The sequence below is a fragment of the Paramisgurnus dabryanus genome, chromosome 15 (assembly GCF_030506205.2).
Source record: "Paramisgurnus dabryanus chromosome 15, PD_genome_1.1, whole genome shotgun sequence".
Lineage (NCBI taxonomy): Eukaryota > Metazoa > Chordata > Actinopteri > Cypriniformes > Cobitidae > Paramisgurnus > Paramisgurnus dabryanus.
In genome coordinates this window covers 10,818,249-10,834,952 of record NC_133351.1, presented here as the reverse complement: position 1 = coordinate 10,834,952, position 16,704 = coordinate 10,818,249, and the positions used below count along the sequence as shown (strand labels likewise).

The window sequence follows — 16,704 nt, the reverse complement described above, 5'->3', positions numbered from 1 at the left end:
TGTCGATGTGTATTATGCCGGGTTTGACCGAACCGCCTGTCCGCCATTTTGAAATTTCACATAATTTGTTATATTTTTTGAACTATTGGACATATCCGCGCAAAAATTAGTAAGGAGCTTCGACATGATGTCCTGAAGGTACCTGGGAAGTCAGAGTACAGCGCCACCTAGGGGTTATAAACTATAACAGTTCTCATGGAACTGCTTATAAGTTCTGAATACTTTGTCTGATATTAATTTCTTTGTGAAATTGTATTCACTGGTTTATGCCGATTGCAACGATGCCTCGTTTGTCATTTTCCAACATTCTGTTCATGTGTTATTGTAAAGCATATGGTAGATTATTTTTTCGCTACTCCTTTTACAAATGTTGTTTATTTTATGCCAGGTACTGCTCGTATAATGTTTGGAGCAATCCGCACAGAAATGACCGAACAGATTTTTGATATTCTGTTCTCTTTCTTAGAAATACCACTCCAAAGTTGACCGTGCCTGTGACGTTGTCTATTTGTCATAGTAAATTAATGTGACTGTATATTACATTGTATAGCATTACTATACAGAATGATGTTCTTGTCTTCAATCTCATTTGAGCTTTTTGATTCCCATATACATTGTATTTCTGATAGTTCTGCTCTGCACTGTCAGTTCTGCATCTGTGTTTATTGGCACACGTCAATCCTTGAAGCACCTAAGCTGTTTTTTGCTGCCCTTTGAGCTGTGTTAGCTGAGTTGCGCATCTGGTTAACCACATGCCATGAGATTCTGAGGTCATGGGTTCAAACCCCATGTGCAGTGATATTTTGTCTTAACTTTTTTCTCACTTAAGTTTTGTGATTTTCATACAATACATTGTATTTCAGTTATTTGTGCTCTCTGTTGTTATTTCTGCACGTTTGGTAATTGCTGGATATCAATGTTTACAGCTCTAAATCTCTATTCTATAGCTTGGACACACCAACTCAGTGGTTTAATCGTTTACTCAGTGGCGCATGCGGTTAGTGCGTTGCTTTGGGAACCTGAGGTCATGGGTTCGAATCCCAGCTCTTACTTTCACTTATTGAGATTTCCTTTTGTGTTCCCTTTAACACGTTCTTCTCGACCTGTCTGGTTTTCCACACGTGTTATATTTTTGCCATCTTTACTGTTGTTGCTCCGCACTGCAGTGGTTCTGCTCTGCATTTGCTTTGCTTCGGGTTCGGGCTCTGTATTGCGCGCTTTCTGCGCTTTGCGCATTTGCTGCGTCGTGTGGTTTTTGCTGTGCTTTGGGTGCTCATTGCGCTGAAGGTGCTTGACCCCGCAATTGCTGCTTGCAGCTATATTTAGGGGTCAAGCACCGAAGGTGCTGAGACACCTATTGGAATTGTTAGGGGTCAAGCACCGAAGGTGCTGAGACACCTATTGGAATTGTACTTTTTTCTTCTTCTTAGCCATTGGTGTCTATGGCAGCCCTATGAACCGTATGTAGGAAAATGATGAAATTTGGCACAGTTGTAGTGGTGGTCATAAATAGTCATGTGGCCAAAAATGGGGTCTCTAGCAGTAACTCTATAGCGCCACCATCATCTCAAAAATTCAATGTTCAAATGGTTATAACTCATGATCCATTTGCTCTATGAAAATTCTACTTAGTACACGTGATTGCTCTCCTCATGCTTATTGTTTTTAACACCTTACAGTAAGACTCCACCCATTACAGTAGCGGCCATTTTGAAATGTACAGTATTTCGTTTTTTCGCTACTCCTCCTTCAAATTTGGTTCAATTCTTATGAGATTTGGCACATGTGATCTTTGGAGTGAGCCGCATAGAAATGACTGAACAGAATTTTGATATTTTTCTTTATTTAAAAGTAATTAATGCGTGAACTTAACGAGATTGACGCAAAATTGGTTCTGAAGCTGTATCTCGGTCATTCTTTGATCAATCGAGATGAAATTTGGTACGCTTCATGTCGACCATGAACTGGGGGTCCATGCCAAATTTGGTGACAGCGCCACCTATGGGTCATGAGATAGTAAAAAAGGCTATTTTTGCGCATAACTTCTGAATCGTTTGTCAGAAAATTATGATATTGGTGTCTACGGATTCCTTACCTCATGCCGCATCTGTCGATGTGTATTATGCCGGGTTTGACCGAACCGCCTGTCCGCCATTTTGAAATTTGTCATAAATTGTTATAACTTTTGAAGTATTGGATATATTGGCGCAAAAATCGGTAGGAAGCTTTGGCATGATGTCCTGATTGTATCTGGGAAGTCAGAATACAGCGCCACCTAGGGGTTATAAACTATAACAGTTCTTATAGAACTGCTCATAACTTCTGAATACTTTGTCGGATATTAATTTTCTTTGTGAAATTGTATTCACTGGTTTATGCCGATTGCAACGATACCTCGTTTGTCATTTTCCATCATTCTGTTCATGTGTTATTGTAAGGCATATGGTAAATGATTTTTTCGCTACTCCTTTTACAAATTTTGTTTATTTTATGCCAGGTTCTGCTCGTATAATGTTTGGAGCAATCCGCACAGAAATGACTGAACAGATATTTCTTGCACCTAGGAATTTTTTTGAGAAAAACCTCTGTAAAGTTGATCGTCCCTGTGATGTTGTCTATTTGTCATAGTTAATTACTTTATATTACATTTTATAGCGTTACTCTACGGAATGTTCTTCTTGTCTTCAATCTCACTTGAGCTTTTTGATTCTCATATACATTGTATTTCTGTGATTTCTGCTCTGCGGTGTCATTTCTACATCTTTGGTGATTGGCATATGTCAATGCTTGCATTTCTGTAATCTCTTTCCTGCTGCCCCTTCAGCTGTGTCTGCTGAGTGGCGCATCCACTAAGTCGTATGCATAGAGATCCTGAGTTCATGGGTTCGAATCCCACCTGAGGCAGGTGTTAATTTCTTCTATTAAAGTTTTGTTCTTTCCCACCTATTCTTCTTGACCTGTCTGTAGTTCACATATGTTCTATTTTTGCCATGTTTTCTGTTGCTGCTCTGCACTGCGGTGGTTCTGCTCTGTCATTGCAACGCTTTGGGTACTTGCTGCGCTTTGTGTTCTTGATGCACCTTGGGTGGTCAGTGAGCATTGGGTTATTGATACCTTCTATGTTGCTTGCTGTGCTTTGGGTGCTCATTGCGCTAAAGGTGCTTGGCCCCGAATCGCTGCTTGCAGCTATATTTTTTTATTATTATTATTATTATTCTGCTTCTTCTTCTTCTTCTTAGCCATAGGCGTCTATGGCAGCCCTATGAACCGTACATAGGAAAATGATGAAATTTGGCACAGTTGTAGTGGTGGTCTTAAAAAGTCATGTGACCAAAAATGGAGTCTCTAGTACTAACTCTATAGCGCCACCAGCAGTGCAAAAATTCAATGTTCAAAGGGTTATAACTTCTGATCCGCTTGATCTATGAAAATTCTACTTAGTACACGTGATTGCTCTCCTCATGCTTGTTGATTTTAATACCTTACAGTAAAACTCCACCCATTACAGTAGCGGCCATTTTGAAATATACAGTATTCCATTTTTTCGCTACTCCTCCTTCAAATGTTGTTCAATTCTTATGAGATTTGGCACAGATGATCTTTGGAGTAAGCCGCATAGAAATGACTGAACAGAATTTTGATATTTATCTTTGTTCAAAAGTAATAAATGCGCAAACTTAACGAGGTTGACGCAAAAATGGTTCTGAAGCTGTAGCTCAGTCATTCTTTGATCAATTGAAATGAAATTTGGTACACTTCATGTGGACCATGAACTTGGGGTCCATGCCAAATTTGGTGACAGCGCCACCTATGGGTCATGAGATAATAAAATAGGCTATTTTTGCCCATAACTTCTGAACTGTTTGTCAGAAAATTATGATCTTGATGTCTATGGATTGCTTACCTCATGCCGCATCTGTCGATATGTATTATGCCGGGTTTGACCACACACATCTGTCCGACATTTTGAAATTTGTCATAAATTTTTATATCTTTTGAACTATTGGACATATCCGTGCAAAAATCAGTAGGGAGAATCAGCATGATGTCTTGAAGGTACCTTGGAAGTCAAAGTATAGCGCCACCTAGGGGTTATAAACTATAACAGTTCTTATGGAACTGCGTATAACTTCTGAATACTTTGTCTGATATTAATTTCTTTGTGAAATTGTATTCACTGGTTTATGCCGATTGGAACGATACCTCGTTTGTCATTTTCCAACATTCTGTTCATGTGTTATTGTAAAGCATATGGTAGATGATTTTTTGGCTACTCTTTTTACAAATTTTGTTTATTTTATGCCAGGTACTGCTCGTATAATGTTTGGAGCAATCCGCACAGAAATGACTGAACAGATTTTTGATATTCTGTTTTCTTTTTCTTAGAAATACCACTCCAAAGTTGACCGTGCCTGTGACGTTGTCTATTTGTCATAGTAAATTAATGTGACTGTATATTACATTGTATAGCATTACTATACAGAATGATCTTCTTGTCTTCAATCTCACTTGAGCTTTTTGATTCTCATATACATTGTATTTCTGTTAGTTCTGCTCTGCACTGTCAGTTCTGCATCTGTGTTGATTGGCATATGTCAATCCTTGCAGCACCTAAGCTGTTTTTTGCTGCCTTTTGAGCTGTGTTAACTGAGTTGCGCATCTGGTTGACCACATGCCATGAGATTCTGAGGTCATGGGTTTGAATCCCATGGGCTGTGATATTTTGTCTTAACTTTTTTCTCACTTAAGTTTTGTGATTTTCATACTATACATTGTATTTCAGTTATTTGTGCTCTCTGTTGTCATTTCTGCACGTTTGGTAATTGCTGGATATCAATGTTTACAGCTCTAAGTCTCTATTCTATAGCTTGGACACACCAACTCAGTGGTTTAATCGTTTACTCAGTGGCGCATGCGGTTAGTGCGTTGCTTTGGGAACCTGAGGGCATGGGTTCGAATCCCAGCTCTTACTTTCACTTATTGAGATTTCCTTTTGTGTTCCCTTTAACACGTTCTTCTCGACCTGTCTGGTTTTCCACACGTGTTATATTTTTGCCATCTTTACTGTTGTTGCTCCGCACTGCAGTGGTTCTGCTCTGCATTTGCTTTGCTTCGGGTTCGGGCTCTGTATTGCGCGCTTTCTGCGCTTTGCGCATTTGCTGCGTCGTGCCGTTTTTGCTGTGCTTTGGGTGCTCATTGCGCTGAAGGTGCTTGACCCCGTATCGCTGCTTGCAGCTATATTTATTATTATTATTATTCTGCTTCTTCTTCTTCTTAGCCATAGGTGTCTATGGCAGCCCTATGAACCGTACATAGGAAAATGATGAAATTTGGCACAGTTGTAGTGGTGGTCTTAAAAAGTCATGTGACCAAAAATGGGGTCTCTAGTACTAACTCTATAGCGCCACCAGCAGTGCAAAAATTCAATGTTCAAAGGGTTATAACTTCTGATCCGCTTGATCTATGAAAATTCTACTTAGTACACGTGATTGCTCTCCTCATGCTTGTTGCTTTTAATACCTTACAGTAAAACTCCACCCATTACAGTAGCGGCCATTTTGAAATGTACAGTATTCCATTTTTTCGCTACTCCTCCTTCAAATGTTGTTCAATTCTTATGAGATTTGGCACAGATGATCTTTGGAGTAAGCCGCATAGAAATGACTGAACAGAATTTTGATATTTATCTTTGTTCAAAAGTAATAAATGCGCAAACTTAACGAGGTTGACGCAAAAATGGTTCTGAAGCTGTAGCTCAGTCATTCTTTGATCAATTGAAATGAAATTTGGTACACTTCATGTGGACCATGAACTTGGGGTCCATGCCAAATTTGGTGACAGCGCCACCTATGGGTCATGAGATAATAAAATAGGCTATTTTTGCCCATAACTTCTGAACTGTTTGTCAGAAAATTATGATCTTGATGTCTATGGATTGCTTACCTCATGCCGCATCTGTCGATGTGTATTATGCCGGGTTTGACCGAACCGCCTGTCCGCCATTTTGAAATTTCACATAATTTGTTATATTTTTGGAAATATTGGACATATCCGCGCAAAAATTAGTAAGGAGCTTCGACATGATGTCCTGAAGGTACCTGGGTAGTCAGAGTATAGCGCCACCTAGGGGTTATAAACTATAACAGTTCTTATGGAACTGCTTATAACTTCTGAATACTTTGTCTGATATTAATTTCTTTGTGAAATTGTATTCACTGGTTTATGCCAATTGCAACGATACCTCGTTTGTCATTTTCCAACATTCTGTTCATGTGTTATTGTAAAGCATATGGTAGATGATTTTTTCGCTACTCTTTTTACAAATTTTGTTTATTTTATGCCAGGTACTGCTCATATAATGTTTGGAGCAATCCGCACAGAAATGACTGAACAGATTTTTGATATTCTGTTCTTTTTCTTAGAAATACCACTCCAAAGTTGACCGTGCCTGTGACGTTGTCTATTTGTCATAGTAAATTAATGTGACTGTATATTACTATTACTATACAGAATGATCTTCTTGTCTTCAATCTCACTTGAGCTTTTTGATTCTCATATACATTGTATTTCTGTTAGTTCTGCTCTGCACTGTCAGTTCTGCATCTGTGTTGATTGGCATATGTCAATCCTTGCAGCACCTAAGCTGTTTTTTGCTGCCCTTTGAGCTGTGTTAACTGAGTTGCGCATCTGGATAACCACATGCCATGAGATTCTGAGGTCATGGGTTTGAATCCCATGGGCTGTGATATTTTGTCTTAACTTTTTTCTCACTTAAGTTTTGTGATTTTCATACTATACATTGTATTTCAGTTATTTGTGCTCTCTGTTGTCATTTCTGCACGTTTGGTAATTGCTGGATATCAATGTTTACAGCTCTAAATCTCTATTCTATAGCTTGGACACACCAACTCAGTGGTTTAATCGTTTACTCAGTGGCGATGCGGTAACTGCTGTGCTTTGGGAACCCGAGTTCATGGGTTCGAATCCCATGTGCAGTGGTTTTTGTCTTAACTTTTTTTCTCACTTAAGTTTTGTGATTTTCATACAATACATTGTATTTCAGTTATTTGTGCTCTCTGTTGTCATTTCTGCACGTTTGGTAATTGCTGGATATCAATGTTTACAGCTCTAAATCTCTATTCTATAGCTTGGACACACCAACTCAGTGGTTTAATCGTTTACTAAGTGGCGCATGCGGTAACTGCTGTGCTTTGGCAACCCGAGTTCATGGGTTCGAATCCCATGTGCAGTGGTTTTTGTCTTAACTTTTTTTCTCACTTAAGTTTTGTGATTTTCATACAATACATTGTATTTCAGTTATTTGTGCTCTCTGTTGTCATTTCTGCACGTTTGGTAATTGCTGGATATCAATGTTTACAGCTCTAAATCTCTATTCTATAGCTTGGACACACCAACTCAGTGGTTTAATCGTTTACTCAGTGGCGCATGCGGTAACTGTTGTGCTTTGGGAACCTGAGTTCATGGGTTTGAATCCCATGTGCAGTGGTTTTGTCTTAACTTTTTTCTCACTTAAGTTTTGTGATTTTCATACTATACATTGTATTTCAGTTATTTGTGCTCTCTGTTGTCATTTCTGCACTTTTAGTAATTGCTGGATATCAATGTTTACAGTTCTAAATCTCTATTCTATAGCTTGGACACACCAACTCAGTGGTTTAATCGTTTACTCAGTGGCGCATGCGGTAAGTGCGTTGCTTTGGGAACCTGAGGTCATGGGTTCGAATCCCAGCTCTTACTTTCACTTATTGAGATTTCCTTTTGTGTTCCCTTTAACACGTTCTTCTCGACCTGTCTGGTTTTCCACACGTGTTATATTTTTGCCATCTTTACTGTTGTTGCTCCGCACTGCAGTGGTTCTGCTCTGCATTTGCTTTGCTTCGGGTTCGGGCTCTGTATTGCGCGCTTTCTGCGCTTTGCGCATTTGCTGCGTCGTGCCGTTTTTGCTGTGCTTTGGGTGCTCATTGCGCCAAAGGTGCTTGACCCCGTGTTGCTGCTTGCAGCTATATTTATTATTATTATTATTATTTTTCCCCAATGGGAGTCTATGGCAGCCCTATGAACCGTACATAGGAAAATGATGAAATTTGGCACAGTTGTAGAGGTGGTCATAAATAGTCATGTGACCAAAAATGGGGTCTTTAGCAGTAACTCTATAGCGCCACCAGTAGTCCAAAAATTCAATGTTCAAACTGTTATAACTGGTGAACCATTTGATCTATGAAAATTCTACTTAGTACACGTGATTGCTCTCATCCCGCTTATTGAATTTGATACTTTACAGTAAGACTCCACCCATTACAGTAGCGGCCATTTTGAAATGTACAGTATTTCGTTTTTTTGCTACTCCTTCTTCAAACGTGGTTCAATTCTTATGAGATTTGGCACAGATGATCTTTGGAGTGAGCCGCATAGAAATGACCGAACAGAATTTTGATATTTATCTTTCTTCAAAAGTAAAAAATGCGCAAACTTAACGAGGTTGACGAAAAAATGGTTCTGAAGCGGTAGCTCAGTCATTCTTTGATCAATTGAAATGAAATTTGGTACACTTCATGTTGACCATGAACTTGGGGTCCATGCCAAATTTGGTGACAGCGCCACCTATGGGTCATGAGATAATAAAATAGGCTATTTTTGCCCATAACTTCGGAACTGTTTGTCAGAAAATTATGATCTTGATGTCTATGGATTGCTTACCTCATGCCGCATCTGTCGATGTGAATTATGCCGGGTTTGACCGAACCGCCTGTCCGCCATTTTGAAATTCCACATAAATTGTTATATTTTTTGAACTATTGGACATATCCGCGCAAAAAATGGTAAGGAGCTTTGACATGATGTCCTGAAGGTACCTGGGAAGTCAGAGTACAGCGCCACCTAGGGGTTATAAACTATTACAATTCTTATTGATATTATACTGTTATCTCCTTTCTGCTGCCCAATGAACCGTGTCAACTGAGTGGCGCATCTAGTTAATCGTATGCATTGAGATTCTGAGATCCTGGGTTCGAATCCCACCTGAGTCAGGTATTTTGTTCTTCCTCATCAATTCTTCTCAACCTGTCTGTAGTTCACATGTGTTCTATTTTTCCATGTTTGCTGTTGTTGCTCTGCATTGTGGTGGTTCTGCTCTATGATTCCTGAGCCTTGCGTTTTTGATGCAATTTATGGTGCTTGCTGTGCTTTGTGAGCTTGCTGTGCTTTGTGTGCTTGCTGTGCTTTGTGAGCTTGCTGTGCTTTGTGAGCTTACTGTGCTTTGTGTGATTGCTGTGCTTTGTGAGCTTGCTGTGCTTTGTGTGCTTGCTGTGCTTTGTGAGCTTGCTGTGCTTTGTGAGCTTGCTGTGCTTTGTGTGCTTGCTGTGCTTTGTGAGCTTGCTATGCTTTATGTACTTGCTGTGCTTTGTGTGCTTGCTGTGCTTTGTGTGCTTGCTGTGCTTTGTGTGCTTGCTGTGCTTTGTGAGCTTGCTTTGCTTTGTGTGCTTGCTGTGCTTTGTGAACTTGCTGTGCTTTGTGTGCCTGCTGTGTTTGTGTAATTGCTGTGCTTTGTGTGCTTGGTGTGCATTGTGAGCTTGCTGTGCTTTGTGTGCTTGCTGTGCTTTGTGTGCTTGCTGTGCTTTGTGAGCTTGCTGTGATTTGTGTAATTGCTGTACTTTGTGTGCTTGCTGTGCTTTGTGAGTTTGCTGTGCTTTGTGTGCCTGCTGTGATTTGTGTAATTGATGTGCTTTGTGTGCTTGCTGTGCTTTGTGTGCCTGCTGTGCTTTGTGTGCTTGCTGTGCATTGTGAGCTTGCTGTGCTTTGTGTGTTTGCTGTGCTTTGTGTGCTTGCTGTGCTTTGTGTGCTTGCTGTGCTTTGTGTGCTTGCTGTGCTTTGTGTGCTTGCTGTGCTTTGTGTGCTTGCTATGCTTTGTGAGCTTGCTGTGCTTTGTGTGCTTGCTGTGCTTTGTGTGCTTGCTGTGCTTTGTGAGCTTGCTGTGCTTTGTGAGCTTGCTGTACTTTGTGTGCTTGCTGTGCTTTGTGAGTTTGCTATGCTTTGTGTGCTTGCTGTGCTTTGTGTGATTGCTGTGCTTTGTGAGCTTGCTGTGCTTTGTGTGCCTGCTGTGATTTGTGTAATTGCTGTGCTTTGTGTGCTTGCTGTGCATTGTGAGCTTGCTGTGCTTTGTGTGCTTGCTGTGCATTGTGAGCTTGCTGTGCTTTGTGTGCTTGCTGTGCTGTGTGTGCATTGCGCCGAAGGTGCTTGACCCCGTGTTGCTGCTTGCAGCTATATTTAGTAATTTAATTTTAATGATTACAGTGAAGATTGCAGTGAAAAAAATTGCTGAAGATGTGTAAAAAGTATTTAGATGTGTAAAGGTAAAATATTGTTATACACAGAAAAAAAGATTGATGCTTTTTATATCTGACATAAAGGACAATATTTAATGATAAAAGCAAACAAGACTGATCTGAGAGCTGTTTTGCATAAAGAGCTCATCTCTAGTGCTATTTCTTTTCAATCCACTATAGTTAGCAGAATTCAATTCAAGAAAACAGATTTGATTTGTCACCGTTTTCCGTTTTGGGGATTTTCAAATGTCAGCCCACTTTAAAAAGTACACAGAGGTGGCTGAGTCATAGATTTATCATGGCAAAATTGCTAGGAGTTCAAACAGAAGGTAGAAGGGTGATTTTTCTTATGTAACGCCAAACATCTTTTATAGCTATTCGTTGCAGGAATCTTTACTTAGTATTCTTCAAAGCAGTGACAACCTGTGACTTCTTTTTTCGAGGGAGCTGGATGCGGATTTCATCACAACATGTAAAGCCCGTCATGTGTATGGTTTCTACATTTCAAAATATGTGTTCGGCATGTCGAGCGATCATACGTTCATTACGGGTTTTGTCAAAATAAGTGCCTGCTGTAGACGCGTCTAAATGGTTTATGATGAAAAGACGCTCGGGTTGCCAGATACTCGCATAATCTCATGTGTAATCAGAGTTTACTGTTAATGAAGTGTCCTGCGTGTATTTTGTGAATGTGAGTGTCTCTTATCACAAACTGTCGTCATGGGACAAAGATGTGGGACAACTATTTTTCGACATCTCTTTGGGGCCGATTGGTTGTATTACATGACTATGCTCCTCCCGAACTTAGTTAAATACACTTCACTAAATCTATTGCGTGTCCATGTATAAATTGCTAGGGGATTAATACCAGTTACTTAATATACTGTATCGTCTCCAAAGACTCCTACACACAGATTGTGGTCCAGTCTACACAATTTGTTTCTGAGCCACACCTTCTGGGCCAACACATGCCCCTAGACAATACAACAGAGAAAAACAGGTGCTGTTGTGCTATTATGACACACATTTTCCACTAGTCAGAATACAACACAGTATTTATCTCTGCAGTGTTTGTGTGGGAGTGAACAGATCTCAAGCAATCAAATGCTTGAGCATAAGCTTTACCATCATTTATACAGCTTTAAAGATGCAGTGTGTCATTTCTGCACAACAAGTGTCTCTAAACGAAATAGCACTAAGCGCCAAATGCAAATGAAAATCGGCTTTTTCAAGTGTATGAAACGTTGTCATTCGCCTATTGGCTGGTGACATTTTTAATTCTAGGCATGGCTCTAACAGGTGTTGTCAACTTCAAGCAACGTTCCACAGACCAATAGTATTGTGAGATTAAGTCGAGAACAGTGCTTATGAATTGACACACAAACATTACAAACTCACGGCAAAGGTTTTTACTCACTAGAGTGACTGGCTTGTATCAACCTAGCTAGCAGGAATTTACTATGAACAATATCGTTTTTTCAGCATTTATTCATCTTTGTTTTAATGATACAAATACAAACATTCATTGTCTGTTCAAGTTAGTTTATGGGCATCCAGGGGGGGCCTGCGCATCTATGGAAAAACAAAATATGGGGTATCTGTATGTGTGTGGCTCATCATGTCAAAATACGTGTTTGGTGCATCCTGGGAACCTATGTGCATCGCAAGTCATGTTAAACTAGTTGCCTGCTGCATATGCGTCGAAAGGGTTTATTATAGAAAAAAGTTGCACACATCTAACACTAACGATTAACTCTTTACCCGCCATATTTCTTCAATTAAGAGAAAACATTTGCATTAAACACGTCTTCCTGATGAATTTGCAATATTTGCAATACCGATTATCCACTGGATGGCGCACTTACCCAATTTAAGAAAAAAACTGAAGCCAAAACATTATTTACTAATTTTAAACTCTGTGTATGTTTTGATAATCTTTCTGAATATGATCTCTAATAAAATTCCTTCACAATAATGCAATTATTTCAGCTTTTTGCAAAATTTTTGTATTTCTAATAAATTAAAAAAATACATTTTTTTATAAGCAGAGAAAAAAAAATATAGATAGGATGAACCCCCCCCCATTTTGTTTGTTTATTTAAAAGCAGAGGGTCTGTTATTTCATTTACTATATTTGTATGTTTATATATTTATAGAAGAAAGTTACAAAAAATGCTGGCGAGCAACTTTTCAAAAAATGACTGGCAGGGAATGAGTTAAGTGAGTATCTAGCAAACGCGAGTGTCTTTCTTTTATCATAAACCCTTAGGAACCGTTGGTAGCAGGCGTGTATTTTGACATGACTTGCAAATCACATAGGTTCATATGATGTACGGACACGACACACATCACAATGTTTTGACGAGTTTCGCATCCGTGCCCTCTTGAAAAAAAGTCACAAGCACTGAAAAAAATGATTCATTCAATTTACTAAATTTTTTTAAGGTAATCGGTTGCAATCAATTTATTTAAGCTACATTTAAAAAAAAAGTTTTTAATTTTATAATATTTAACTAATCTTTTTTGTTCAAATGTAGCTTAAATAAATTGATTGCAACCACTTACCTTAAAAAATTGAGTAAATTGAATGAATTGAGTTTACTCAATTTTTTAAGGTAAGTGGTTGCAATCAATTTATTTAAGCTACATTTAAAAAAAAGTTTTTAATTTTATAATATTTAACTAATCTTTTTTGTTCAAATGTAGCTTAAATAAACTGATTGCAACCACTTACCTTAAAAAATTGAGTAAACTCAATTCATTCAATTTACTCAATTTTTTTAAGGTAAGTGGTTGCAATCAATTTATTTAAGCTACATTTAAACAAAAGTTTTTTGTTGTATTTTAATTTACACATTTTTTGTTTAAATGTAGCTTAAATAAATTGATTGCAACCACTTACCTTAAAAAAATTGAGTAAATTAAATGAATCATTTTTTTTCAGTGAACTGTGGACATCAACTCATTTTTGAGGTTGAAAATGTTTAGGTTAAAGTTGAAACATGGCGGCATCTCATTAATGTCGAATCTCATTGGTTCTTGCACTTCTCATGATTAGCAAAATAATGCTTATTTTGTCTTAAAGGTGCTTTAAGCGAATTCACACGTTTTAGATCATAACATTTTTTTGTTACATACAGCACACATCTCCTCACTATCTGCTTGCTGCCTGTCCACTGATCAAACTGTAAAAAAAACGCGATCTCTGTAGACAGCCCATGCTCCACAAACTGGAATAAAAACACAGTGGCCAAACCTAGCACATCGAAACATAACAAAGTGTTCCAGCCAATAAACGACAAGAAGGATTTGGGGGTGGGGGCTTGGCGCGTTCATGAAAGCACGGAAGGGAGGGGGAGGAGTTAGCTACGCCCCATTTGTTTGAAAACAGTTCAAACATCGACAAAAAGTAACGTCTCACAGATTCGCTTAGAGCGCCTTTAAGTGCCATTACTATTTTATTCCCTTATTAAAGATGCAATTTGTATAATCTACGCCGCTAGAGGGCGCACAATCAAAACAATAACAATGACGTAGATTAATGACGCTCTGAAGCAGTGTGGAATGCTGGGATTTGTTGACTTTAACTCAACCACTGATGGCCATCAATCAGACGGGAACGAGAAATCATGTTACCGGATGAGGTAAAGTAATCAAGTTTTATAAACGTTGTGTTGGATGACATTGTTTTATTTCATTATGTAAGTTTTCATGTAATGTTCAAAACATCATAGATGTTACAGTTTTAGTCCAATTCGATGGTGTGTTAACTCAGCACAGAATTAAAGGCGCTCTAAGCGAATAATGTGCGACGTCACTTCCTGTTGATGTTTGAACTGTTTTCAAACAGACAGAGCGTAGCTAAATCCTCCCCCTCCCCCTCCCTTCCGTGCTTTCATGAACGCGCCCAACCCCCACCCCCAAATCCTTCTTGTCGTTTATTGGCTGGAATACTTTGTTTTGTTTTGTGCTGCTAGGTTTGGCCATTTGTTGATATTGCCGTTTGTGAAGCCTGGGCTGTCTACAGAGATCGCGTTTTTTTACAGTTTGATCAGCGGACAGGCAGCAAGCAGATAGTGAGGAGATGTTTCCGGTATGTAACAAAAAATGTTTTATGGTCTAAAACGCTTCAATTCGCTTAGAGCACCTTTAAGTGTTCAGATCAACAAACTTACCCATAAACAAGAGAGTGGCCCGACAGACGCTATTACTTCCGCATTTATCCACAACACTGTTGTCATGTGGTTTCTACGTCAGTAAAGGCGGTAACAAAGGGTAACGTGGATATTAACGTCATTGACAGGCGACTGCACTGCCCCGTGTCACTCTTTAGAATGGCAATTTTCTCACAATTTACAAATAGTTGAAAACATTAGAGATATTTTTAGTAATCAGCTGGAAAAATATATATAACACTGGACTAGTGGTTTTTGGATATTTACTGCAAATGTCTTACAAATTGTACCTTTAAAGAACTAGTTGACCCCCAAAATGTTGTTACCACCATTGACTTCCATAGTAGAAAATAAAAATACTATGGAAGTCAATGGTGCTCCAAAACACTTAAAATATCTTCATTTGTGTTCAGCAGAACAAAGAAATTTATAAAGATCTGTGTCATTTTGGGTAAACTATTTCTTTAGGCTAGTATTTTTGATTTTAACAAAAAATAAGCTACAAACTGTGGGCGCCTAAAACGTGTGAGTTTTATTGAGAATAAGTTCACCTGGATGTCTATGTCCCTTTTGACCGTGTTAGTCAAGCTGATATGGAAAAGGTAATTTAGAGAGGAAGAGATAAAAGATATTCCCATGGAGCGGACACAGGAACTAATTGCTGGTTCCACTTTGCCTGATTAAATCCCTCGGGCGGTATGTGAGGCAATCCAGCTTTATTTAATTAGAGTGAAGTTCCCTTTGGGTTCCAGAGCCGGGGGGCTGAATGAAAGTGCAGGGACTACACAAAGAACAGGAGGCCCTTTTACATGTGGAAAAGTCCTTGGGATCGTTTTGGCTTAGTTAACACCTGTCAAAGGCCCTGTCCTTCAACAAAGGTAATTATACTTAACACTCAGATAATGTTCTCATATAACATGCATCTTCCTCACCATCCTCTTCATCTCCTTGGAAACCTGATTGCCTCCCAGGTGATTGTAGAAGGGTCGGTCCGTCCAGTGAGTGCTATTGTGGGTAACCGAGTTGGTGCGTTGCCGATTCATTTTAGCAATCATGGCCTTTTCTTCTTTCTGTAAAGGGAAGTACAAAACCAAGAAGTCTTACAGTCCTTGCTTTATAGAGTCAAAGTCATTAAATTGCTTGTCTTTTGAGGTCACCTTTCCCTAAATAGATCTGCATCGTAATAAATGTGAATGGGCTCTCTATCACCTAGTGCGTGAGTCATGCTATGTTCGTGCCCTAAGTCTTTCTTCTTCAAAGGGACGTGCACATTAACAGAAAATAATAGCATCACGACTTCTGTCAGGTAACAAGGATGAAATACAAATGTAAGTGTAAAGTAGTTGTTTTAAAGAAAGGAGGGTCGTACCCGTTTCTGACTGCAGCCCACAATGAGGTAGGTTTCAATGTTGTGCTTCTTGAGATAGACATTTCTCTCTCCACCAAGTCCTGGTTCAACATCATAATCTCCATTCAGGTAGTTGAGAGTGGCCTTAGTTATATGAATACGCCTAAGAGGAACAAAACAACTAATGTGACAATTTCAACAAGAAGTTGCTCTGGATTCAATTATAGACAATGTGTTGTAATGAAATATAACTGTACCATTTACCGAATACCATACATATACTGTATACCACTACATAAAACTTTAAAGGGCACCTATTATGCCAAATAAACTTTTACAAGGTGTTTGGACATAAATGTGTGTTGGCAGTCTGCAAACACACAATGCTACAATGAAAAAAATCCACCCACTCCTTCTTTATTAACCCCATTCGATTTTTTATTTCTCTTATCAATGTAATGTCACAATGATAAAGCCCCACCTATGGCCACTAACTGACAGTCCTGTATTATATATCAATAGTGAGATACTGCTGTCTCAGACTGTATTAACAAAAATCTGATCTATTTTAACTGAACTAATATATATTATTTACCCGTTTACCACTCAATTTTATATATGTATATGTATATGTGTATATGTATATGTGTGTATATATATATATATATATATATATATATATATATATATATATATATATATATATATATATATATGTGTGTGTGTGTGTGTGTGTGTGTGTGTGTGTGTGTGTGTGTGTGTGTGTGTGTGTGTGTGTGTGTGTGTGTGTGTGTGTGTGTGTGTGTGTGTGTGTGTGTGTGTGTGTGTGTGTGTATAT

The 16,704-nt window shown here is 38.7% G+C and overlaps 2 protein-coding genes across 3 annotated transcripts in view; both read right to left on the bottom strand.

Moving 5' to 3' along the window:
- adcy5 (adenylate cyclase 5) overlaps positions 1–16,704 on the bottom strand; it is a 124,951-nt gene that overhangs the window by 31,484 nt on the left and 76,763 nt on the right. For both annotated transcript variants that reach the window (XM_065251989.1, XM_065251990.1), the window contains exons 8-9: positions 15,888–16,029; positions 15,451–15,588 (exon numbers count right to left, since the gene is read on the bottom strand). In XM_065251989.1, coding sequence (XP_065108061.1) covers positions 15,451–15,588; positions 15,888–16,029 — 280 coding nt within the window. The remainder of the gene's footprint in view (positions 1–15,450; positions 15,589–15,887; positions 16,030–16,704) is intronic.
- Positions 1–16,704, bottom strand: part of hspbap1 (hspb associated protein 1) — a 464,289-nt gene that overhangs the window by 413,429 nt on the left and 34,156 nt on the right. The window lies entirely within an intron of this gene.